This window comes from Nymphalis io, chromosome 16 (assembly GCF_905147045.1).
Source record: "Nymphalis io chromosome 16, ilAglIoxx1.1, whole genome shotgun sequence".
Classification (NCBI taxonomy): domain Eukaryota; kingdom Metazoa; phylum Arthropoda; class Insecta; order Lepidoptera; family Nymphalidae; genus Nymphalis; species Nymphalis io.
In genome coordinates, this window is record NC_065903.1 from 6324153 (window position 1) to 6351663 (window position 27511).

Sequence of the window (27511 nt, forward strand, 5' to 3'; positions counted from 1 at the left end):
ACTAAGATAAGAATATTGTTGCTAGAACTTTGCTGTACTGCAACTACAAGTTTGGGTAGATAAGCTCATCAATTTACCACTAAACACCAATAAATAGCATTGTTGTGTTCAGGCATAAAGGGTAAGTGCGCTAGTGTAAATACAGGCACGAAGGACATAAAATCTTAGTTCCCAAGGTTGGTGGTGTATTGGCGTTGTTAGTAATGTTTAATATTTTTCACAGGTCCAATACCAATGGGCGTTGGTAACCACTTACCATCAAATGGTATTGGTACGACTATCCACCTATATTATAAAAAAAGCATAACTTATTTTGGGTTCCAAATCTTTGGTGCACTATGCCATTTAAAAAGAGTAATTACTACTTATTCATTATAACTGGTAAACTATACTGTATAGTTGAGACTGAACTTTGGCAAAATGATAACTTCAGCACTTTTAAAGTTATCTTAGTTGTAAATGATATGCTCTTGACGGATTGCGCTCACAGTGGCCATTCTCCAAAGAACCTAGCTAAACGAATAAGACACATTGTAGTGTACAAACACATAAACTTCTTTCTCATAAATTAGATGGGACTGCAAATCGGAAACGACCGGAAAGAGTTTAGGGCGGATCGTGCCTTTATGTTCTTTCAGAGACACTAAAGTATAAATACTCATTTTTCAAACTCCGGGCTACTACTGAGGAACACTGAGGCAGTTTTATATCGTATACATCAATGTATATTTATATACATCTGTTTATAGTTTTTATTTATATTTTATGTATACTCTATCCCTTGACACCAAAGCTCGCCCGTGGTTTAATACCGAATGCCTCTTAGCGTAAGCGTGAAGCCTATTTGTTTTGGGTTAACGCTCGTAAAAACAAAGCCTTGGATCTCCAGGCTAAGAAGAAAACATACAACGCAGCTGCTAAATCTTGTAAAAAAGCGATAAGGAAAGCTCGTTTTGACCACATTGGCCGTATAGGGGAAAAGTTAGCTTCCTTTCCCTCAGGGAGCAAAGCTTTCTGGAGTCTCGCCAAGTCAGTCGAGAAAAACCTCTGTCGCTCTTCACTGCCTCCTCTGCACAAACCTGACGGAATCCTGGCCCACAGCGCTAAGGAGAAATTTATTTGCTAATCTCTTCGCAGAGTATTCTCGTCTGGACAGCAACGGCAAGTGTCCACCTCAGTTACCTCCGTTTGGCCCTAAAATGAGCGCCGTTAAAATCCACCAAAAAGAGGTACTTAAATGTTTGCTGAATCTGGACGTTAATAAGGCCAGTGGTCCTGATGGCATTCCAGCAGTAGTACTGAAGTGTTGTGCACCCGAGTTGTCTCGTGTTCTGACCCGTCTATACCAACTCTCTCTAGAAACTGACAAAGTTCCGAGATCCTGGAAGCTTGCAAATGTTCAGCCTATACCCAAAAAAGGAAACCGTGCAGACCCAGCCAATTACAGACCTGTCACAATCACCTCTATAATCTGTAAGATTATAGAGCGTATCTCAAATAATCGTCTCCTGACATATCTTGAAGCAAACGAGCTCCTTAGTGATAACCAATATGGTTTTCGCAGGGGACGCTCGACCGGAGATATGCTAATATATACCACCCACCTTTGGAGCGAGGCCTTAGAGGGTCACGGTGAAGCAATAGCCGTTTCTTTAGCCATCTCAAAGACCTTCAGTCAGGAAATAATAAAAATGTTAAAATATACGCGATAAACCCGTTCATAGTTTGTTGTTTAACTCAATTTGTTACAATCTCAAAACCTAAGAAATCATTTCCTAATTATTTTTTGTTTTCGGCACCATGACTAACGCGTGTTTGTGACTTGTGGATACCCGTAAAATATATGTAGTAAAATTTATTAATACAATTTTTCTGATTTGCAACAATAATATATTTTTATTTTTTCATTACACAATATATAATAATGATAAAATATATTTTCATATATTTACGCAATAATATACTACATCTATAGCAAATACTTACATTTTCATATATTTTAGACAAAGCAAATGTATACATATTTAAACAAAGCGACAGCCTTTCATATCACATTGAGTAAAAAAACCATGTCTTTTAGCAAAGAAAAATACGTTGATCAAGCATATTTTCAGAAAAATCCTTAAGACATGCATAAAGTATTTTAAAACCATTGAGATCTATTGTTTGATCATTAAAGTACATAAGAACAACCATTAGAAATATTTAAAGAAATATATCTTGTATTATTTTTGTAAATACGCTAATTTAATATCATAAGCACCTAAAAACAATTATATCTATATTATTCGTATATTATATTTATACCATAATTATTGAAAAAAATCTGAACATTGAGTCTGAAATAATTTAGGTATAACACTAAGTCAGTTTATTAAGCATTTATTGCTTATGAACAAATTCACTATTACAATGGAGATATAGTTTTTTTGATCTGTATTTTATTTCAACAATTATAATATATAATATATATATAAATATTATAACCGAAAGACCAAATATAAACATTATGAATGATTGTGCTATTTTAAGTCATACCTCTAGAAAAATACTTTTTTTTTTAATTAACTTTTTATCAATATGATTAATTCAATAAATATATTTAAATGATTCCGTTTTCTAATAACATGTCTTAGAGAGCAGATTTCTAAACTAACTACATCCATTTAACACTATTTTTAGAAAAAACAATAACAAACAATCACTTTAAATAAATTAATATTAGAATAACTACTAGAAAGCTTATTTATATATTTATTTACTTTAAAATATGGAATCTAACAATGGTCAAATGTTATTACGACTTTATTAATAAAATTGTCAGAAAATATAATAAAATATTATATTTAGGCTATGACAATGTCACATTACATGCTCTATCTCATGTTTTTTACAAGATATTTTAATTATTTTCTAAGAGTACATGTGCAATGATATATAAACAAGTGATTAAAACACTATGATAATGGTTTCCAGATCATCATACATATATGTATATGTCTGATTTAAATTAGATACACATTTTAATGATATAAATGTTAAATTTATAATAGTAACTGTCTTTAAACACTTATCACTACATAAGTGTAGTATTTAGATTGATTTATAAATTATTTCAACAAAATATGAAACATTTTGATAAATAATGCTAGTTACACTCCATTTGTCCCATTATAATAGTTTTTTTAAGTACTCTAAAAAAATGCATAAAAACTTGTGATAAAATAAAGACGTATGTGGGCTGGATAATAGAAATGAAACGATAGAGGCAACTAATAATAAAAAGTAAAAAAAACATGACATATTGAACTTTTTTTTTATAATTGTACTACTATTGTGGGCCATTCATATATGAGGTGCATGAATATTACTTATTTAAAACTAAAATTGTGACACATTTTTCTATTTTAAGTAACTAATGTCTATATAAATAATTATTTGCTATCAGATCATATCTATATCTGATATAGATGTATCTGTAATAATGCTGTAATATTATTACTAAAGAGAAAAATTACGTTCAAATTAAACCCAAAATAGTTTCAAATAGTATCAACATCATATTTCATATTGTAGCGAAAAAATTATCAAGTGTAAATAATTAATATTAACGTAGACGTAACGAAATTCTACTATTATTCATTTAAAGTGATGTTGAAAATAATTATTTCTTAACATATTTAAAAAGTACTTGTGATATGACAATAAATTAATTATAACGAGTGAAAAAAAGGAAATGTTTAAAAAGTCGGCTATATAACTTTAACTTTTGTATAAATCTAATCGGAATAGCGAACAAAGATCATATAATCAATGTCGGTTCAGTCACTACTTGAAGGTGTACAGAAGCGTGGAATTGGTGAAGTGGTGCGCGTTGTTGACGTGCGCGATGAGGCGGCCGTCCAGCAAGTGTCGCGCGTACGTGACGGCCTCGTGCTCGTCATTGGCCAGCCCGCACTGGATCAGCCAGCGCACCAAGCATGACCCGCGGAATACGTTCCGATAAGTGCGCATGCGCCATCTGTATATGTTTTTTTATATTGGTGAGACAATGTATATATAAAACATATAATATCAATATATGTACCTGGTATATAATAATTTTATATATAAAATTATATCCATACTATAGATTTGCTTTGAATCTATGATTTATCGTAATGAGGTATTTAAACATGGGTATACACACGAATGTATACCCATTATTTCAACCATTTAATAAAATTTATTAATATTGTTCTGACGGCACATAAGTTGTTTATAAATATTTTTAAATTACCTAGTGTCTTTTGCAATTGCTTCTTTACAACGGTCAAGGTGGTGCGTGATGAACTGCTCACAAACATGTTTAGTTTCGAACTTGAGATCATCTACTGGTGGCAACACTACTGTATCTGCTCCATGCCTTAAATTAAAATATTTTCAAATGAATAATATTAAGATTCCCTCTTTTCAATGAGTTAGTGATAATTGTATTTCTTCCTCCATAATCGCAAACATTGCATTAGGACTGAGGGCGACGATACCCCAAAAGGTCCGCCAAAAGGATTCTTTAATTATTATTATTTTTATTCAAGTTCATAAATAGTCTACACGTTACACGACGATTGTAAATCTTATTACACTTACCATTTAGTCCTGAGATATCGTAAAGCAGGTATGAAAATTTCTTCAGGATCAAGTCCAAATAGTATGAACATGATTAAAGCCTGCCCATTGCTCGCGGCCGTGTCAAGGAATTCAATCTCTATAAAAACACCTGTTTGATCCTTACGCATCATCTTCCAAGCCGTGAAGGTTAACCCCTGAAATTCACAAATAATAATATGAATCAACTACTTCCACGATTAGAATTAAAATGTAAATTACTTATTCATATATAATATTTTTTTAAATATCAAGATACATCAATGGTGGCAATCAAATTATTATACCTAATGACTTTTAATGGGCCCAACAGGGGATTTCAATCCAGGATCTGAAACCTTAGAATCCAGCTCCTAGACCAATGAGGCGGACTATTATTTTATCCAAAAAATCTCTTAAATAACCAAATGGTCGCGCTATACACAGATGGTGTCAAAGATCACGTAATCACAAAATTACCAGAAACATCATGAGACTGTAAGCTATAATGAGCACGGTGTGTTTGAGCAGCTGTCCTCCGCGTCCACGGCTCTGTTCCGGCGGGAGGAGCCCCAACTGGTTGGCGGCTTGGTCCAGCTCGTTCAAGTATGGGCAAGGAGCGTTCGAGTTGCATTTCAACTTCTGGGACGGAGGGCAAGCGCAATCTCTGGAGAAAAAGTTATGTACATAGTATGTCAAATAGGCGTTTTAAATAATTTGGAATTATTTTTTAGTTATTTTGTTAAATTGACCGGTTGGACTGAAAAGATAAAGTTCTGTTTGCTGACCTCTCGTTGTTGGCGATATCTTCAATGTCACGCGAGTTGTCTGCAGCAAGTCCATTGTTGCAGTTAGGATCGTTAGAGCAACAATTCCCGTTCTTGTTCGGCGATGGTGTTGCTGTTATTGTCCCATAGCAACCTGTAAAATATATTATCTTCTGACACTCTAAAAGGTTCATCATTTTAATATTTTAATTGAGAAATTGGGCATAACCTGATATCAAATCATCCAATGCCATGTAACCAATGCGATACATTTGGATAGCGACATTTCACGCAGTTCAAATTTCCAGATGGATGCTTTATTGTAGAGATTAGTGAGTATTTTAATAAAAACCAAAATGTTAACTACTATAAATTTTTTAAATTATTTTTGACGCCTTTCCGAGTATTTTAGTTATGACTATGATAATGCTTATAAGCTACATTAAATTTACACTACATTTTTAAAACTAAATTACAATTCAACATTACAATTAAATGAGTGTTTATAATTAAACAAATATGAAATAACAATTGAGATGATTAATTAAGTGCAACGGAGTCTAAATGGTAAATGAAACAGTGCAAGGTATGTTACAATCAAATGTGGTCCGCATGCGACTATGATGTCGTTTGTATAACTCCACATTAAATGTACTTACCCTGATCCTCCATTCCTTCTGGTGCAATGAAACAAAAACATATACTGTATTTACATATAGAGTATGAAGTCGGCACTTAAAGCGTGGCCCATCTTTTTGTCTAAAAATATTACATAATATATTTTTTTAATATCTTAAATATGTCCAAATCGAAATCCTATTTAAATCCATCTGTTCCCTAATAGGCAATTTGCAATGTTTTCTTGACTCTATATCATGATATTCCTCTTTGGTCTAGTGTCTACATGTAAAGCCACACAAACCCGGAGGTCCTGGGTTCCAATACCAGTTCGGGCCAATAAAAAGTTATTGAGTTTTTCTGTCAAAAATTCTCAGTAGCAGCCCGGAGTCTGGAAGTTAGAAGTGTGTACGCTCACGTGCCTCGGAAAGCACGTAAAGCCGTTGGTCCTATGCGTGAACTCTTTCCGGTCGTGTCAGATTGCCGTCTCATCGGATTATGACATTTAGGGAATAGAAGGTGTGTGTTTGTGCGCACACTTGTGCACTATATATCTCATGCGCAGTTGGCTAAACTCTCTTGAGATTGTCCGAAATCGGTCTAGAGGACATTATTATATGAGAGTAGTTTTTTTCGTAAAATTTAAATAAAACTTGCCCATATTCTGTTAATCTTGGGTGCTATTTCTCTCACGGTAGTATGCGCATACGATCCCATGGCGCTCCTCGTTAAGACGGAAACGGTACCGCTGTTTTTAGTAGACATTCTGATGTTCGGGGCGCACTTGGCGTCTCGGATACCGGCGAGCCTCACATACTCTCACTCCCGAGGAGGAAACGCATAACGCGTTTTTCCAGTGTTAAAAAAGGGTAAGATTTTTCTCTTCCATTCATCTCTCTCTTACACTAGTTATAACTTCAGTTAGTCTTGCAACCACACAACTTTCCCTATTTCTTACTACTTATGGTGTAGTAAGTAAATATGAATCTTAACCGATGATCGTGGGTTCAAACCCGGGCAAGCACAACTGAATTTTCATGTGCTTAATTTGTGTTTATAATTCATCTCGTGCTTGACGGTGAAGGAAAACATCGTGAGGAAACCTGCATGTGTCTAATTTCATTGAAATTATGCCACATGTGTATTCTACCAACCCGCATTGGAGCAGCGTGGTGGAATAAGCTCCAAACCTTCTCCTCAAAAGGGAGAGGAGGCCTTAGCCCAGCAGTGGGACATTAACAGGCTGTTACTGTAAGTAAATATTACAGACCTAACTTATATTTAATAAAAGTATCGCAGTTACCAAAGTTAGATAGTGATTGAGTCTGCGAGGTGGGCTCCGCGTTCTCCACGAGGCTGGACGACTCGTCGAACACTGACGGCGTCTCGAGCGAGCCGCGACGACGGAACCGCGCGTACAGGATGAGGCAGCCCGTCGTCACTACAAATTTAAAATGCTATTACAATGAGGAAAATTGTCCTAGCATTCATGTATAATATTATAAAAAAATGATATATCAATATATATAATTATAACGATAAAAAAAACTCACAAGTGATACAGAAGAACAGTACACAGAGCCGGATGGCGTCGGCCGCGTCCGAGCCGATGTCGGCGCGCGAGGCGGCCAGCAGCGCGCCCACCATGACGGCGGGCGCGCCCCACGCCACGAACGCCAGCACCGGCCACAGCGACACCACGAAGCACGGCCCGCGACTCTGAGCGACACCTTATACGTTAGCTCGTGTTCTTGGAAACGTATACAGACTATTTAACTATAGGTTGTAACAGATGTTTTAATTCTGTTTTTTTTATATAGAATAGGACGGCGGACGAGCATATGGGCCACCTGATGGTAAGTGGTCACCAAACGCCCTTAGACATTGGCATTGTAAGAAATGTCAACCATCGCTTACATAGCCAATGCGCCACCAACCTTGGGAACTAAGATATTATGCCCCTTGTGCCTGTAATTACACTGGCTCACTCACCCTTCAAACCGGAACACAACAATATCAAGTACTGCTGTTTTGCGGTAGAATATCTGATGTGGGTGGTACCTACCCAGACAAACTTGCACAAAGCCCTATCACCAGTAATATATACATCTATAACCTTTAGTTCATATATTCGTAAATTATTTTCTCCAAAAAATACATAAAACGTGTTATTAAAAATATATTTAATTATTATATACCATTAATGTACAATACATGTTTGACATTTCAAAACTTTCTCTTCATAATAATTTAATTCCTAAAACAATCATACTATCGTATCACTAGTAAAGTAACAAATTACACACAATAATCCACATTAATAAATAAATAACAATGTTGAGTGTATCGCAAGCATCGACGCGAGTTTGCACAGTTTATAATGTTTATTATAAGGAATTAAGATAAATTGATATTCAAAATAGTAGTCGAGATGGCCTAGTGGTTAGAACGCGTGAATCTTAATCGATGATTGTGGGTTCAAGCCTGGGCAAGCACCGCTTAATTTTCATGTGCTTAATTTGTGTTTATAATTCATCTCGTGCCTGACGGTGAAGGAAAACATCGTGAGGAAACCTGCATGTGTCTAATTTCATTGAAATTCTGCCACATGTGTATTCAACCAACCCGCATTGGAGCAGCGTGGTGGAATAAGCTCCAAACCTTCTCCTCAAAAGGGAGAGGAGGCCTTAGCCCAGCAGTGGGACATTAAGACGCTGTTACTGGTACTGATATTCAAAATGATTTTTTTTCATTAAACATAGATTACAGATTAATTACCTTTCATTTATCACTGTTTTTATACAAATATAGAATGCAACAACATATAAAATAATATGATAATTTCTAAAATTATATTTCAAAATCATGTAATAAAGGCTAACATAATATTAAAATTATATAACTACCAGCTAATCAACGCTGTTTCACCCGCATATAATGTTTCTGATCTGGTCCCGTGAGTGCAGCATCATATTAAAATAGCCTATACATTTCTAAAAAAATGCAAAAATATTTTTTCAAGTCATTCTAATAGTTTATTGAATAGCATGTTCAAATAAACAAGTCTATTATATTAATATACATAAACATTTATTACAATCAATAATAATATGTAAATAAATATATGAACTTTAAGTGGGAATCTTACCTCCAGCATTAGCAATCCTATAGTCAGCATAGGTGTCCATAGCAAGCAAGAGTATGTACTGAACAGCTGCAATGTTTGTTGCATTGTTGTCTGCCATGTTGGTGAATAGCTGCTAGACGGTCCACCCCAGAGCATACTTATAGCTAGGAATATCTAAAATATAATAATATATTTTTAACATGGAGAAAACATTAATATTTCATTATATATATAATATATACCTGAGAAATGTTAAGGCATAAAGTCAATCTATGTGGTATTCTTTTATATTTCTTGGTGACTGTAAAGACCATGAACACCCAGAGAGCTGCTAGTAGAGCTACTATTGATAGATCAAAACCAAATTTTTGTATTTGTTCCGCATAGTCCTTGTTAATTGATATAACTTCCGCGGAGAGGAAAATTATAGGCGCCGACAAAAATGTGCAGATTACCATGGATGAAGCCATCTAGAACAAAATTAAAATTACAAAAATTAATTAAACATTACATTTCCCACTCGCATATGAGAGTGCTAAGAATTTTCAGACATTTCTTCTGGTTTGGCAATGAACCAATTTAATTGACAAAAGTAAAATTTATCATAGAATATTTTCTATGACAATGTTTTTATTACAATTCAGATTTGCCATATGTAGGTATGATACACTTTTTATTTAAATCTTTAAAAAACTATTAGAAACAATTCTTAATGTTTCATATAGCACAATTATAATTAAGGTGTAATTATGGTATAATTAAGGTTGGAAACATGACGTCATAGTAGCATGCGCAAGCCATCCCGTGGCGCTCCTCGTTAAGCCAGAAAGGGTACCGCCGTTTTCTTAGCGCACTCGGCGCCTTGGACATCGGCGAGCCCCACATACAAAGCCCCCCCCCCCCGCCCCACTGTTCCCGTGGAGAAAACGCGTAATACGTTTTTCCACACATGATATAAATATTTTGTTTGTCAATGCTTAGCCATTTAAAAAATAATCCTTACCAAGTCAATCTCCAGATGATAAAGATTGGAAAACACAAACACAGCTGGTGCAGTTGGTATTGTTCCATACAAGAATGCATATGTAGATAAAGACTGAGTTTCAGATTGGTTTGTTCCAGCATCTAATGTACTCACACATTCTCTCATTACCACTGGTAGAATGATCCTAAAACACAAACCAAACACCACTATAATTATATAATTAGTTGTAACACAGCCTGAAAACCGCTAATGATTTGATATAAACTTACAATTTCACCATTATCAATACACAAGGTAGTATGAGAGCAGGTCCTCTTAATCTTGTTATTTGTCCAACCATTCGCAAGCCCAATAAAAACAATGCTGCTGCAGAGAAAGATTGTCCAAATACCTAAAAGAACAAATACAACTTACTGGTGGTAGGGCTTTGTGCAAGCTCGTCTGGGTAGGTACCACCCACTCATCAGATATTCTACCGCAAAACAGCAATACTTGATATTGTTGTGTTCCGGTTTGAAGGGTGAGTGAGCTAGTGTAATTACAGGCACAAGGGACATAAAATCTTAGTTCCCAAGGTTGGTGGCGCATTGGCTATAAGCGATGGTTGACATTTCTTACAATGCCAATGTCTAAGGGCGTTTGGTGACCACTTACCATCAGGTGGCCCATATGCTCGTCCACCTTCCTATTCTATATAAAAAAAAAAAAAAACTAATACAAAACAAACAGTTAATAAGTTTTAGCATGTCACAGATTATGACCCATTGTTTTCACACATGAAAATGTTTACAAAATTTAAATAGTTTAAATGAACACAAGTTATTATGACATAAATTAGTGATAAATCATATTAAGTAGAAAAAAATACTTACTTCTAACAGACCCTCAATGTAAACAGATAATTGATGTTGAAAAACAATATTTCCCATTATACCAAGAATGGTCATGACTAGTACTGGATTGAAGATAATGCCTTTACATAATTGCAGTAACATCTTCAACTTTTGTAAATGTTGTTGAGGAACAACTACTGTTGGTGGACTTTGTCTCTGCTTATCTATCTCCATCAGGATAAATGCAACAGGATTGAGTATGGCAAGAGATATAGGTGCCATTAAATATAAATATAGAGAATACTCCGGATGTGTCTTTTCATATATAGCATTAACTAAAAAGTAAACATATTATTAATAAGTTTTTTTTTTATAATAATCATATTACTCTAGAACAATACTTACTTATAGGAAATCCTAATGCAAAATCATTACTCTGTGTACAAAATATTGCAAATATTCCAGCTTGTCCTAAGTGTATAGGTCTTGAAACTAACAATGTAACAATGACCACAGCAAAAAAGACAAGTCCTTTAGCTAACAGTATTGCACCCAGAAATGTCCAGTTAACTATGCTAAAGTCAAGACGCGCTAATGACAAGAATATGAGAGAGGGTAATGCAAAAGTTCCAACAAATGTAGCAATACCTTTAGATTCCGATTTAGAGACAACATTGAGTCGTCCTGCTATATATCTATAATTAAAAATATTTAATTTAATGTCTATAACATTTAATAAAACAACACTTCACATTTAAATCCATGCAACTCACCCACAAATAATAATAGTAAAACACTGAAACAATGCTGGATACAAATGGTCTGATACAGTATCATTAACAACAAATTCTACACCTGTATCCATCTCTATTTTTTTATTAACCAGCTGTGAACAAATAGTAAATAGACATATAGCGCATATTTTTGTCAAAAATATAAATCACATGCCCAATAAAAACTGTCACTAGACAATATTACAAAAATAATCAAGAATATTATGAATTATACAATTATTAAATATTTACGATTAATTTTATAAATAAATACCTCAAGAAATAAGTACTCAAAAATGCAATACCAAAAATCTATTATTCACCTGTTTAAAAGGAAGTAGCGTTGGCTATACACATGTTTACGAATTCTTCTTTAATTTAAATTTGCATATTATTTTTATCTATCTGAATTTATCGGCGAATACAAAATCAATAAAATAAAATTAAGCCGACAGCAGTAAGTGTTGCTATATGTATGTTTCCAACCAAACAGGCAAATTAATTCTCAATTTTCACCCGAAATCTCCCCAAAAAGTGATATAATAAAATCAGGATGAATCATTGTTGGTTATTCATTTCATAAATAAATCTAAAATATGTTGTTATAAAAATCATATTTTATAATCAGTGTCAGTTCTTATAATTCTTTCTGAGTTAAACTTTTTTTTTTTCTCGCTGGAAAAACACATTTATGTGTCTCGTGGCAGGAGGGTGTTACCTCCCGCCTGACTATTCCGTGCAGATACTTACCGAAGCACCCATGTCCAGTAAGCACCTGAGTCAGTCTGAAGGTCACTGTGCCGCCTTTTCTCGTTATCCAGCGACTCAAGTGGACAAAGTTGGACAAAATGCTGCCCGAAGCTCCATCTTCCGTCCAGGGTCAGGCCCAGATACTTCATGTGGGAGTGCACCTTAATCACCGACCCCTGGACGGTGATACACGCCCCTCGAGGCCCCTCGACGTGGACCGTGATTTTGAGATGGAGACCCTCAAGCCCAACATTCCTATGCGGTTCACTGTGAGCGACGTACCGACTTCGGTCAGGCGAGCTGCCTCCTGATAATTCCGCCCTGTCGCCGTGATGAGAGTGTCGCCCGCATAGCACAACACCCCCATTCCGGGAAGGACGGAAGTCCGCAGGAGCCAGTCGAAGCCAACGTTCCACAGAATTGGGCCGAGAACTGACCCCTGTGGCCACAGCCTACCCGACGCCGGACAAGACGCCTATCGCCCCCCTCCCAGAGGACTACCCGGTCCTGGAGGTATGCCCCCAACAGCCTTTTGAGATAGGCAGGCACCCCGTGGTATCGGAGTGCCTCCCCAATAGTCTTGAAAGACTATTGAAGGCGTTCGCAACATCTATCGATACTGCCAAAACTACGTCCCCTCGGGCCACTGCATCCGTGGTCCGGGTTTTCAGGGCGTCCAGGGCGTCGATAGTTGATCGACCCACCCTGAACCCGTACTGAGCCTCTGACAGACCCGGCCTCACCTCGTCGAGGTGCTGAATAAGACGGGCAGCGAGAAATTTTTCGAAGAATTTGCCCGTTTCGTTTAGCAGCACAATTGGCCTGTATGCCGAGGAAGAATCTGGCGGTCGACCTTGCTTTGGCAACAGGACCAATTTTCCCTCTTTCCAAGGCTTCGGAAACTGCCCGCTGCACAGACATTGGTCGAACAGCTCCCGAAGCCTTACGCCTAGGTATTCCAGAGCGTCACATAGAACACGCCCTGGAATCCCGTCTGGGCCCGGCGCAGTGTTTTTGTCCCACAAGCGGTCGAAGGCCACCTCCATCTCACGCTCCGTGATCAGTGGTGGAGCCACTGTGTCGTCAATCATGGAGCGAGGGACCATCTGTGGAGGGACATGCTCACCTGGATGGGGGAAAAGTTCCCCGACCAGGTGCAGGAGGAGATCCGGCGACATTGTCTCTGTCACGGGGGCACCCTGAGTGCAGAATTTTCCCCCCAGGGGTCCCGGTTCAGGCCCGCCAGTAGTTCAGGCCCTAGCTTTCTCCTTGGCCTGACTTATCGTCAGCTGTAGGTCTTTTTTCAGCTGACTATAAGCGGCCAATAGCTGTCCCTCCAAGTTCGCATCAAAGCCGTTGCGCCTCCTACAACGGACGTAAGCCCTTCGCGCCCGGCTGCACGTCGCCCGAAGCTCTGCTATTACGGGCGACCACCTGCCGGCGCGGAACTTTTTTTTTTTTATAGAATAGAAAGGCGGACGAGCATATGGGCCACCTGATGGTAAGTGGTCATCAAACGCCCTTAGACATTGGCATTGTAAGAAATGTTAACCATCGCTTACATCACCAATGCGCCACCAACCTTGGGAACTAAGATGTTATGTCCCTTGTGCCTGTAATTACACTGACTCACTCACCCTTCAAACCGGAACACAACAATACCAAGTACAGCTGTTTTGCGGTAGAATATCTGATGAGTGGGGTGGTACCTACCCAGACGAGCTTGCACAAAGCTCTACCACCAGTAATCTACACTATCTGCTCTACGCCGGAACCTAGGCATGGCAGCATCGCAGACCTCTTTAAGGGCACTGCGCATGTGGCCCGCTAGCTCTTCTGTACTGGCGCCCTCCCACCTTCCTGTGGAACCCCACCACTGTACGATGGCAGCCTCCCTGGCCAGCTCACGATCTAGCTGGCTAAGAGACCACCTCGGAAGCGTGGTTGGCACCCTTGAGGGTTCCACCGACCTGCGAGAGGTAGAGATCTCAAACCGGATGTACCTGTGGTCCGACAGAGTCTCCACCTCCTCCTCTACTCTCCAATTCAACACTCTGCGTGCTACAACATGGGTGGCGAAAGAGAGATCCACCACGGATACCCCTGTTGCCGCACGCACGTGTAAACCTGCCCCCTGTTGAGTAGGGACAGGCTGGAGAGTAGTGCCCACACCTGAATGACCCTTCCTCGCGGATTCGTGGCAGGGTTGCCCCAGGCACTTGATTTGGCATTGAAGTCGCCCAAGACCAGTATCGGCCTCGGTGACTGCCTGGTCACCGCAGCTCTGATTGAGCCGAGATAAATCTCGAACTCCGCCAGGCCGCGGTTGGGAGAGAAGTACGTACCCACAACAACGAATTCTCTCCACCTTGCCACTACGTAACCCGAGCCCCTCTCAATGAGGGAGAGAATTCGTTTCACTCCAGGTAGTAACCACCACGGTGCCGTCCAAGTCCCCTAACCAGTTAGGTAGGGGAGGGACATAATATGGCTCGCAGGCCACAGCCAGGTTGATCTGCCACTCCGCCATGGACTGCAGCAGCAGGTCCTGCGCCGCAGCGCAGTGGTTGACGTTCGTCTGGAGGAACTTTATGTCTATGCTCATGTTGACATTGAAGCTTCCTCCTCGGCCTGGTGCCGTCCGACATTGGTGGTAGTCTGGGTGTCTAAGACCACCGTACCCTTTGTGATGGGGGGGATTGCACTCCCCTAATCCCATCACGTGCCCAGAGGGCTTGCCAGCGTCTGCGCACACAGCACAGCGCAGTTTCTCGGTGCAGCCCGCCGACTTGTGGCCATCTACGCCACACCGGAAGCATAGACCCCCCCGTTCCGCTTTGGATGGGCAAAGCTCCTTCGTGTGGCCAAGGCCCATACACTTCAAGTAGCGCAAAGGGCGCTGCTCCAATACGCATACCTTGGCCGAGCTCCACCCTACGAGGAGGCGACCGGCATCTGATATCTTCTTCGTCGCTGTGAGAGGACAGGTTACACGGACCATTCCCATATATCCGGGACCACGCTGCAACACTCCGCATCTGACTCAGTCAGGGGAGCAATTCCCTGCACGAGAAACTGCGGCGAATAATTTATCTTTGGTGACGGAATCATCCAATCCCGTCACCTTAAGGTCCACCCGCTTTACAGGTCGAACGACGCTTGCAACTCCATCCAGCACAGAGCGGAGCCTCTCAGCAAGCTTATCCGCCTGCTCTGCCTGTGCTTTCGGCAGCTCGAGGAGTCTGGCTACCGTCACCGATCGTCGGGCCCTAAGGCCGCCACAGATTCTAATATCCTGAATATATGTATGATAAAAAACATTGAAATTTAAAATATAAAATTAATTATTTATTATATATATCTCTGATGTAATACTAAATTGGTAATGATAATAGGTACCTGGCATACATAGCATATTTACATAGCAAATTATTACTTGGTAGAAATATCCTGGCTTATTTATATTTATTTAGGATTACTATAAATCGAATTTGACAGAAAGAAATAAACCAGTGGTTAACTGCAATAGCTTAAGTTATGAATTTTAATTTTAATATATTTGTTTGTTTTATTTTTCTATTACTATTCTAAAATCACTGTGCACGATTAAAAAAGAAAAATGCACATATTATTATATATTTAAAATATTTTTTTTGTTTCTAGAATTTTTTCCATAGGCTACACTGCACTATGATATTAGAATTTCCTCTTCCGTCGGCCATTATATTTTCATTATCGAGTTGTTCGTTCGCCGGGTCTGTTAGGTCGCTCCTGGTGAATGAAAATTATTAAAAATTTTAAATACTCTCAATAGAGAGGTGAGTTTTACTTTTTAGTTACAAAGTTTTAAGTTTTCAATTATTTAACTGTATACAATTTTGTGCAATGATGTATTCCAGATACCAACTCAAGCGTTTACGACCACGTAGGTATCGTACCACCTACAAAGAGCGACAATAATACGGCAATATGCAGTACAACAGCTTTCACAATCAACATCCTATGTAAGTTTATTGCATATTCATACATCCTTCGACCACGTACAATTGTTAAAATATAGATATCCATTACTATTTACCGCATGAGATCACAATCATATACTTGGCGGCCATTTTGTGCAATGCATTTTGCACAGCTGATAATGGACGCACCTATACGCGAAACCTTTCGAGAAAATCAATAACAGGGCTTGAACATGACACGAACAAAGAAATTTCGTATCATGGTAGATAAATATCCGCAAATTGAATGTATTTTTATTTTAAACTAAGTTATAAACGTTTGTTGTCCAATCCGATATTTCGTAATATTTTCTCATTGCTGGGATGAGTTTTATTTATTATACCTTTTAAAATTGCGATGATCTCGTTAAATATTTTCAAAACTAGTCAATTGCGTCGCTAAATAGATTTTAACGAACATTTTAGTTTTAATAGCTGTAAACTTATTTGATGTATCAATAAAATTTATATCTTTATTATCTTATACAACGCCTTTTTCGCTATCCCTGAATTTAAGGGCGTCGAGAAATTGTATAAATTTGAGGAATCTGTATATTAAAACCGAAGCAATATGTATTAATGTACTAATTGACTTTCTCCATATGGTAGTGTTTAGAATAAGTATGGATTTTTCATTTCTGCTAAAAAATTGCTATGATTAGCAATATTTCGACTTCAATGTTTTAAGACCAAAGTCGCACTTTTGCTTTTGAATTGAAAGTAAGTATAATATTTAATGTTGATGTCAACAAAATTTTTACATTTTTGTATATACTGATTATTTCATCCGTTCTTTCCATAAATGGCTGAATACTGATAAAAGCTAAAAAGTAGATTTGCTAAATTTATACAAAATTTATGGTGGTGGAATTAGGAAAATAGTCATTTAATATAAATACTGTTTGCTAGATTATTCATTATTACTTAACTATCTTGACTAGAATATGGTTGTATGTTTCAATATGGTTTTAGTAGTTCTACTTTATTATTTTAATAAAATCCAATTTGACTAATGATTTGTCCTATAGAAACTTGAAATTATTACAAAAGTACATTCTCTTTGAAGATATAACAATCACACAATGTGTATGTAAGGTATGGTAGTGGATATTTATTCTATAACTTTCTTTATTATCTCCTTTTTTGATAGTTATTTTATAGAATTACACACTCAAATATACTTGTATGTTTTTCAAAGCAAATATATATAAATAAGTATTTTATAACTTGTCATATTAATGGATATAGGAGGCCTCTTGTATCTTTTATTCTTAAATTGTACTGTATGCATAACTATTTTGAATGTTGAAAACTGGTACAACCCTGTGCACATTTAGCTGGATAATATAATCATTTATGTTTATAGATCTAGGTTAAAGGTTGTGAAATACAGGAACATAAATACACATAACCCTAATATTTTAAAGCATTTTGCTTATGTCTAATGTGGTGCTTTTAATTAATAATATTTCTTATCAGTCAAAAGATGTTTCAGCAGATGTAGGAATACCATTAAATACAAATTCATAATTAATTAAATTGTAATATCTAAACATAAAATGAACTTATTAAACTCAAGAACAGACAAAAATCCATTTAACCTATTTTTAACTTTTTAATCCATATAATTTCTTAAATTAATCACATAAACACCATTAAATAATGAGACATTAGGAAAAAAATCTTAGTTGTTCCTGATTAATTCTAGCCAATAGGCTAATAATAATGTAATGGCTGTATGGCTTAAAAATTGGTAAGTACTTATACTATACTTTTTGATTTCAAATTAATTAGTTAAGTATTGTTACTTATATTTTTTGCCATGTATATAATTTTAGATTATAATATAATCAAAAACTTAACAGCTGCATAAATATGCAATAGCTTTGTATTTTTTTTTATTTGCTTTTTCAAATTTCTTAGTATAAAAATTCTTGTTCTTGAAAGAATTTTATTATTTTTTAGAAATACTGTAAAAATTTTGGAACCATATGTGTGAAGTGTAACAGGTCACAATGAGGAGTTACATTGTTGCTTCATATAAAATATCAGTACACTAATAAACTTGTTCTGATTTAGCAAAAGCATTTTTCTCTTTAAAATAGTCAACATTAAAACTATTCATTAGTTAATTTGACACTTTTGATGCACAAATATTATAATAATCAGTCAAAATATTGAAGTACTATTAAATCAATTTTGTTGGTGTATGGGTGGGTCACAATGACTTGTGAAGTAAGAGCTTAAGTATACAATTTATTTGTCTATGATATCGAACAAACCAATGAAAGTTAACTACAGTTAGTTGTAACATATAGCAGATACTATTTTTCTTTTATAAAATACATGTGTATATATTTGTTTTTATATATAGTTTTTAAAGTAATTTAAGTTCAAATTAACAGAATTTTTTTTTGCTTTGTATGCAACTGGGTAAACTGTGGAAAAAAACATAAGCTTTGTTTTAAATATTTTATGATTAGATATTTGGGAAGTAGAGTTACTTCTATTTGAACAACTTAATACTAGCATGGAAAGTGTTCCAACAAAGTAAAGATTTGTATTTTAATGATTTAATTTGACAGCATAAACAAATACTAATAATGTTGCTTCTATTTTTGAAAATTTTATCTTAAAAATATCTTATCAAAGTTAAATGTAGCCAAAGACCAAAAAGGCTCTTTCATTAAAATTTATTTTAAAAAGAACGAAATATAAATATATGTGTATATGAAACTAGAGAAAAAAAAAATTTAAACAAAATGGTTTAAATAATAGATCAAAAATTAACTTTTCACTTTAAAAACAACACTTGAACAAATAAATAATAAATCATATTATGTTATTCATTTGTTCAAACATTCTATTTTTGAGACAATATCAGTCAATATTTTCCAATATTTATTACTTTATAATACAATGAAAATTTCACAAAAGATTTGAAGATTTAAAAGTTAAATTGAGAGATTTTTTATTAACTGAACAATTTTTTAAAAATGAGAACAGGATTTACTAAAATTATTATTGGTCTTATTAATATATTTAGTGGAAAAAAAAACTTTTAGTAATATAAAAAAAGTGTTTGTCTTTAAAATGTAGAAAGCATTTATAAATGAAAATCTGCAATGTGCACTCTGGGTATGTACCATCTCAATATAATATTGTTTAAAAATATGGCAAAATTTGTAAAGCTTTGAAAAGTAATGTCAGTTGTAGACTTTTAATTTATTCTTTGTTTTATTTAACAGCTTTAGACCTCGATTAGACCGGAATGAACAATTCGGTAAAATACCATTCTTTGGTGGCCTGCATGATTTTGGTGGGCCAAAAAACTTTACACCAAGAAATGGAATGGGCAACAAAAACTTTAGGCCTAGAAATGATTTTAATGGCGTAAGAAACGATTACAACAGTTTCAAAAATGAAAATGGAAATCCTGCCGATTTTGGCGGACCGAAAGAATACAGGCCAAGAAATAACTACAATCAAACTCTAAAAAAAAATGATTATGATGGAGAAAAAAATTCTGTAGGCAACATGCAATTTTACAATGGACAAAATGATTTTGGTGGCCCTAAACAACAAAATTTCCCGAAAAACTTGGGCCCCAAAAATTTCAATAATCAAAATGGTCTCAATAATTGTCAACAATATGTTCCCAAAAAAATGTATAATAATTCCTCATCACCGTCATCAGATTACAATGATCGTAAGTTACAAAGCAGGAAAGCTAAACATCCTGGAGATAGCTTAACAAAACCTGAATGGGACATGGCAAGTCTTGATATAATTCAAAAAAATTTCTACAAACCACATGCCAATGTTGAAGGCCGTTCAGAGGAAGAAGTACAAATGTTCCGTGCAGCAAAAGAAATCACTGTAAGTGGAAATAATATTCCTCGCCCCAACCAAGTCTTCGATGAAGGCAATTTTCCTGATCACGTAATGAATACCATCAAAGAGCAAGGTTGGGAAGAACCTACAGGAATCCAAGCACAAGGCTGGCCTATTGCATTGTCTGGTCGAGATATGGTAGGAATTGCATCCACTGGATCAGGGAAAACTTTAGCTTACATGCTTCCTGCAGCAGTACATATTGTTCATCAACCAAGAATCCAGCGAGGCGATGGCCCTATTGCACTTATTTTGGCTCCAACGAGAGAATTAGCACAGCAAATCCAATCTGTAGCTCAAGCTTACAGTGCCCGTGGTTGTATAAGGAATACTTGCCTGTTTGGTGGTTCACCTAAAGGACCTCAAGCTAGAGACTTGGAAAGAGGTGTAGAGATTGTTATTGCAACACCAGGACGACTAATTGATTTCTTAGAGCGAGGAACTACTAACTTACGTCGGTGCACTTATTTGGTTTTGGATGAAGCAGACAGAATGTTAGATATGGGATTCGAACCTCAAATCCGGAAAATAATTGAACAGATTCGTCCGGACCGTCAAGTTTTGATGTGGTCTGCTACTTGGCCAAAGGAAATTCAAGCTCTTGCTGAAGATTTCTTAACTGATTACATCAAAGTTAATATTGGCTCATTGAATCTCTCTGCTAATAACAATATAAAGCAAATAATAGAGGTCTGTGAAGAACATGAAAAAGAATTAAAACTTTCAAATCTGCTGAAAGAGATTGCTTCAGAAAAGGACAACAAAGTCATTGTGTTTGTTGAGACAAAGAAAAAAGTAAGTAAAATGCTAAAACTAGTATTAATATGTTTGTCTGTTGGACAAATTATTTGAATAGAAATTTAATTGTCGTGTTATCATTTTAGGTTGATGACATAGCACGTGCAGTGCGACGCAATGGACACAAAGCTTTAGCTATTCACGGTGATAAGTCGCAACCTGAGCGCGACGCCGTTTTAACAGAGTTTCGCAATGGAGCTACAACTATTTTGATTGCTACTGATGTTGCAGCTCGTGGTTTAGATGTTGAAGATGTGAAGTTTGTTGTAAATTTTGATTATCCAAATTCATCTGAAGATTACATTCACAGAATTGGTTAGTCTAGTACTTTAAATTGAAGACGATTTTTTTTTTATTGTTATAGTAAAAAAGTATATATATATATATATATATATATTATAAATAGCAAATATGTCACAGTATTAATGTTATGATTTATAGTCAAGTAATAATTGCTATAGAGATGAGAGTTGTTAGTTTTTGTTTACTATCTTTTTAGGTTGTATTAATCAATATATTAAATATTTTATACCTAGCCGCATATTACGTATAGATGATCATTACTCAAGATCACAACTAATGTTATTCCTTGAACTCAATGACAAAGTTGTTTGTCTTTATTCCTCTTGTAGTTGGAATATGTTATGTAATCTTTTTTTAAATGTTTATTATGTAGGTCGTACCGGACGTTGTCAACAGTCTGGAACAGCATATACTTATTTCACAAGTGGTGATGCTCGTCAGGCCCGTGCTTTAGTGGCAGTGCTTCGTGAAACGGGACAAAATCCTCCTGCAAAACTTAACGATATGGCAAGGAACAACAACAACAGTTCAAGTAAGATTAGCAAAAGATTTTTTTTTTTATATAATTTGAAACTACTTGTCTTGATATTAACCAAATAACATGTTAAGGTCGTAATCGCTGGCAACAACGCAAAGAAAATAATAGTGGTGCCAGTTCACCTCGCCAAAAGAGCAATCAATGGAATAATAAGATGGCTAACTTGAGTAATGAAGAAAATCAAAATAGTTATCAAAATCGCAATCTACAACAACATCAACAACAACAGCAGCAACAACAGCAACAAGCCCCACGATTTTCTAACCAGAATCAAAACACCAACCAAGGCTATAGACAAAACAGTTACCAGAAAACTGTACCATTTCCTAGCCCAAATGTATTTGAATCAATGGGTAGCTACCAAGGAGGATACAACAACGGATATCAAAATGCATACAACAATCAAAATGGCTATGGGCAACGTACGTTCTCCACCAGTAAGTAACATAATATAGAACATCATACTATTATATGCAACAGTATGATGATTTCTAAATTATGTTATTTTGTTTTACAATTCTCAGTGCACACCAGACTTATCATAAATTCTTGTATTATCTTTGTAGATACACGTGGAAATGGTGGTCAACAGTACCATCGTAATACAAACTCAGTTGGAAATAAGTCTGCTGGATCAGGGTCTTCTTATGGATCTCCTCCACCGCATTTTGCTACACCACCTCATTACACACAAATGCATCCTCATCATCAGGAAATGCTTGGTAAGTATTTTATAGTAATATTTTGGTTGAGTTTTAATTCTCAATAACTACTTTCACCGGTTATGCAGAAAGGACCATTTTAAATATATGTTTTTGCCTTGTTCTTTATTAATAGTTTGTTAACTTTTACATCAGGAGGTAAATTTTACGGTGGTGGCGTTGGAGGCGGCGGTCCATGCGGTTACCAAGCAGCTGTAGGAGCTGGTGTTCCATACCCACATTTGCCACCTGGCCCACTACTATATGCTGCTCCAGTTCAACAGTAATATTATTTTAGCAACTGCATTCCCTTATATGAAAAACACAAAGGTTTTTTTAAGGGTCCTTTTTTATCTTAATAATTGTATCCATTTTCCCCACTGTCTTTGCTCGTAATATTCATCATAGTATAAAAAATTAATATTGTACTTAGCTTCAATTTATAATGTATTTGTGCTTCAACCAAATGGGCGATGTGTTTTGTTTTTTGTAATAATCACTTTTTAATAATATGCTTAGAATATATTTTGTAGATCTGATTGAAAGCTTGCAAACATTACTAATAAGGTATATGAACAATTTCGCTTCTCTTTATTTTGACAGTAAATGAAACTGTTTTTTTGAGTACAGCAACTGTGTGCAACATTTTTGATAATTCTAAAATGCTTGTGATTTCTCTTTCAGATCAATATTTACGAATTAAGTAGGTGTGTTAGATTTAATCTGGCTTATTAACTGTTGACCATATCAGTATTTACGAATAATATAATAATGTATTAATTTCTGCTTTTCTGTAAACACTATTCTTACAGTAAGTCAGTGTAATTAGCATTTATTGGAAGCATTTACTGTTGTGATCTACAATCACGGTTCTGTAAAGCAAACAATATTTGTAGTGTTTAAATTTTTTTTTTATGTGAAATTTCAAAATATATAGCAGTTAAAAGTTAATAATATGCTATTTAATAATTTCTAAGTGTTTTGAATGTTTAAAGAAAATGTTCTAACAAAATACTAAATAGTATAATGAGACAAAAATCAGTATGATGTTAAATATCCTTAATATTAAATGAAAAAAATCAGTAAATACGGTCAACAGCGAATGATCCAAAATTTGGTGGACATATTTGAGTATCTGTTGTTTCCACCATTAGATTTTAATTAATATATGTATGTATTTAGTGTAGTTGGTGTGGTACCCTCTTATGTAATCCCGGGTGCCTTTCGTTTTAAAGATGTCTGTATGATGTACGAAATGCACGAAACATATAGAAGATGAGTAAAATTTAAGGGGGTGGTATTCAAAGGGCAGATATAAAGTGTAATATGCTATATAAATTATTTTCATTGTTGATAATGATGATCTTACCCAGTGAAAATGAGCGGGACAACTTAGTATAAGAAATTTAAAAAAGCTTTTGATATACTTTAAAACAATCTGTATTGCCAGATAAAATTGTGAATATTTTTCTTATAATTATGTCAGTGACATTTCAGGTCAATATTTCAAAGGTATATATATTTTTATTAATGGTTATTATTAAACCTTGAGTATTATGCCTAGGGGTCTTACTCTAAACAGTTAGACTAAAATAGCTTAGGTTTCCAACGCAGTTAAATTTAATTGATTGAAACTTTCTCAAAAAAATTACGAAGGTATGTAAATACGTGCATTTAACATAGGAGCATTAGAATTTTGATCTTTATAAATAGCCGAACAATGGTTACTTTCTTTTTTTAGCGAAATAAGTCATTTCTTATTAATTGTTTTTCGATTATTTTATATAATGTAAATTTCACATAATTCTAGTTTACTACTGGAGTTTCTTTGTACGTAAAGGGGTTCTAAGGGCTAACGATAAGAAAGTCAATTGGTACAAAATATTAATAATTATAAAACAGGTATTATGTATTGTGTTGTTTTAGAAGCCCATTACTGTCCAAAGAGGGAAAATCTGTGATATTTCATTACTATAACCTGTCGTTGCGTTGGTCAATTGTTAATACATATAAGAACACTTCCTTTTATTTGGAGAGTGTAAACACTAGACAAAAATATATTTTTTGACTATTTGAGGGAATTTCATGAATGTTTGTGACAACAAGCTTGCAAGTCGCTCACAAAAATATTATATGATAGATATAAGAATATTTTATTGTTATTCAATTTAGTTTTCAGTTTACCGCAAGGTGACGAAATGTACCAGTTCAAAGGGACGTAATAGTTATTATCTAGAAATCCCGTTAATAAACTGCATCTTAAAGATACGAAGTAATAAAACGGGTCAGATATATTCAAGGGGTGAACAACTCGATTGAGTCTCGCGTTTAAAACGCATTTACTATGCGAGATTCAAAAACTGTTTGTGTACATTATAAGAGAAAGACTGCAATAAAGGATGTGTAAATGTGCATATAAATTCATCTTAAAGATGTTTGTCCTATATGCTTGCCTTCCTTCCATATCGTTGATTTTAAAAAAAATGTTATGCAAGAGATCATGTTATCAAGTGAATGCTTATTGACGGTATGGTAAGGATTAGGCTAAATGTTTGTCCGCTTTGTCGGCAATCGTATTGTATTGAGTATGGTCGCGGATTGCAGGTAGCTCCTGTTTTATGTACAAAGTACTGCACCCACCTCTACTAAACAACTGTGATAATAACACTAAGTAGCGTAGCAGGCGATTTATATACTAGTTACGTCCAAGAGAAGGAATGACATCATATCTGACATATTGTATTGTGATAATAAAGATTATATCGAAACGTGTAAACAATTTCAACACGTATTGATAAACTTTTTTCTCTAAACAAGACTGATTATAATTATTTCTAATTGAATATTTTATACAAGTTTCACTTTGACTGAATGAATTAAGATGTCTGTATTTATATTGGTAGTATTCTTGTGCTGTGTGTTTTCTCCAAAAAATTTTTTTATTCACTATGTTGGATATGTGTCAAAGAGCCTTTCTATGCGGTCACCTATTGGAAATGATATTTAACTCATTTATAAGTTGATTTCTATTTTTAATTGTGATGGTAAATGTTGTTGACAAATTGTGGCAGCGACAGTACGAGAACTAAAGTTATAAAATGTATGTTATTATTTGTTGTTAATTTGCAAAATTTTATTTATCAACAAGGTTATCTCATAGACAATTGTAGTTTCACGCTTTACCTATATACTATTTAAGGATTTATTTTCTAAAATTGTAGGTTTGTGAAAAATATACATAGATTTTTAAGTATGTGGCAATGCAGATCTTCATAAATATTGATTCTATAACAAAGTACATAGTTCATATTTATTCAATTTATAAGGTATATAAATGGAGAGAGACTGTTTAATGTCCCAAAGGGAAGTCTTCTGAATGTTTCTAAGAAGTGCATTTCTTCTATGTAATACAGTATTAAATTCTGATTAATAAATTGATGTATGAAATTGCTGACTTTTATTACTCTATACATATAAACAAACTCGGGTTTTTATTATCAACTGTATTTAAATTTAAGTACTTTGATAACAACCATTTCGACAGATAAGCCGCTCCTGTTAGAATTCTCTAAATCAGCGATACTCAATCTTTACAGATTTAGGATATCGCGGGCCACAAACAAAAATTATTTAGGTAATGATTTCCTAGGGATTATTACAAATTAAACAACTATGAACGGAGTTATCGCGTATATTTTAATTTTTTTTTTCATGTTTCAAATACTGCAGTGTCCGAAGCCAAAAGCAGTTGTTTTATTCAAATGATTTAGATTGTGATAAAAACCTTTGAAATTTAAAGTAACATCGAGTGAACCAAGCATAAAAGTCCGGCGAAGCCATAAAATTCCGGTTGGGATGCATGCTGCAAGTTGAGCTGTTCTAAATGATTTTAATTTTAGATTCTTATCCAGGCCATCTCATACACGCCAATAATTTAATAATATGGGACGGGAATGTCTCTTTTGTTAGGAAGATAACTAGTTTTTTCTGTTTAGTGTAGTTTCCGTCTACCTCTCGCCAGTTATTATGCCCTTAACACTTTCTCTGCCAAGCTCCTTTATTGAACTACGCTGCAATAAATTTTTTTTTTTTTTTTTTTTATATTCGCCGGGAGGGCAAATGACTCTACTCCACCTGATGGTAAGTGGTAGTAGAGTCCAAACGCGACGACGGCCAGTAAAGACGGGAAAACGTTCTGCACTAGCCGCCTTCGCCTTGCCGGCCCGCAAGATGCCTCTTCACGCCTCGTTTGAAGGAACCCGGGTTGTAAGAGGAGGGGAACACGTGAGCTGGTAAGGAATTCCATTTTTTGGAAGTGCGACAAAGAAAGGAGTTGCCAAATTTCTTTGTTCGCGATGGAATTGATGTCACAGTTAGGCGGTGACATCGAGAACCAGCTCGCGTGGACTTAAGAAGGAAGGGGGAAGCGGGAATTAGAGAGAATAATTCCTCAGAGCACTCGCCGTGATACAGTCGATAGAAAGCGCTCAGTGCTGCTATCTCACGACGCAATTGTAAAGGTTCAAGGGTGTTTGTGACCTTTACGTCGCCAATAATGCGTACGGCACGTCGCTGCAACCGGTCCAAGGCCTCAAGTAGGTACTTAGCGGAGCCATCCCAAAGGTGCGAGCAATATTCCACGCAAGACCGTACCTGTGTTTTGTACAGCAAGCACAGTTGTTGTGGCGTGAAAAATCGCCGCACCTTGTTCAGAACTCCGAGTTTCCGTGAAGCTGTTTTTATAACAGCCTCGATGTAATCCCTTGGACTAAGGTCGCAGCGAACGTCAATCCCCAG

At 35.7% G+C, this 27511-nt stretch overlaps 2 protein-coding genes across 6 annotated transcripts; one reads left to right on the top strand and one right to left on the bottom strand.

The window, feature by feature from the left end:
* Positions 1-2526: 2526 nt before the first annotated feature.
* Positions 2527-12176, bottom strand: LOC126774544 (integral membrane protein GPR155). Of its 4 annotated transcripts, none has more exons than XM_050496110.1 (16): positions 12053-12176; positions 11730-11842; positions 11362-11651; positions 10996-11291; positions 10393-10514; positions 10142-10307; positions 9381-9608; positions 9160-9312; positions 7565-7730; positions 7315-7452; positions 6053-6067; positions 5415-5547; positions 5107-5293; positions 4630-4805; positions 4280-4405; positions 2527-4021 (listed from the first exon to the last, which is right to left on the bottom strand). In XM_050496110.1, the coding sequence occupies exons 2-16, from the start codon at positions 11819-11821 to the stop codon at positions 3829-3831; spliced, it is 2481 nt and encodes an 826-aa protein (XP_050352067.1). In that variant the 5' UTR covers positions 11822-11842; positions 12053-12176; the 3' UTR covers positions 2527-3828. The 4 variants fall into 4 exon arrangements, with proteins under 4 accessions (XP_050352067.1, XP_050352065.1, XP_050352066.1 ...); XM_050496108.1 differs by having other exon boundaries at positions 6053-6070; XM_050496109.1 differs by lacking the exon at positions 12053-12176 and adding an exon at positions 12004-12022 and having other exon boundaries at positions 6053-6070.
* A 4006-nt stretch (positions 12177-16182) lies between these two features.
* Positions 16183-26161, top strand: LOC126774542 (uncharacterized). 2 transcript variants are annotated; one of them, XM_050496106.1, is made up of 8 exons: positions 16183-16297; positions 16379-16483; positions 19729-21169; positions 21259-21487; positions 21849-22007; positions 22085-22450; positions 22580-22735; positions 22871-26161. In XM_050496106.1, the coding sequence occupies exons 2-8, from the start codon at positions 16449-16451 to the stop codon at positions 22999-23001; spliced, it is 2517 nt and encodes an 838-aa protein (XP_050352063.1). In that variant the 5' UTR covers positions 16183-16297; positions 16379-16448; the 3' UTR covers positions 23002-26161. The 2 variants fall into 2 exon arrangements, with proteins under 2 accessions (XP_050352063.1, XP_050352064.1); XM_050496107.1 differs by having other exon boundaries at positions 22085-22435.
* The last annotated feature ends 1350 nt before the right edge of the window (positions 26162-27511 follow it).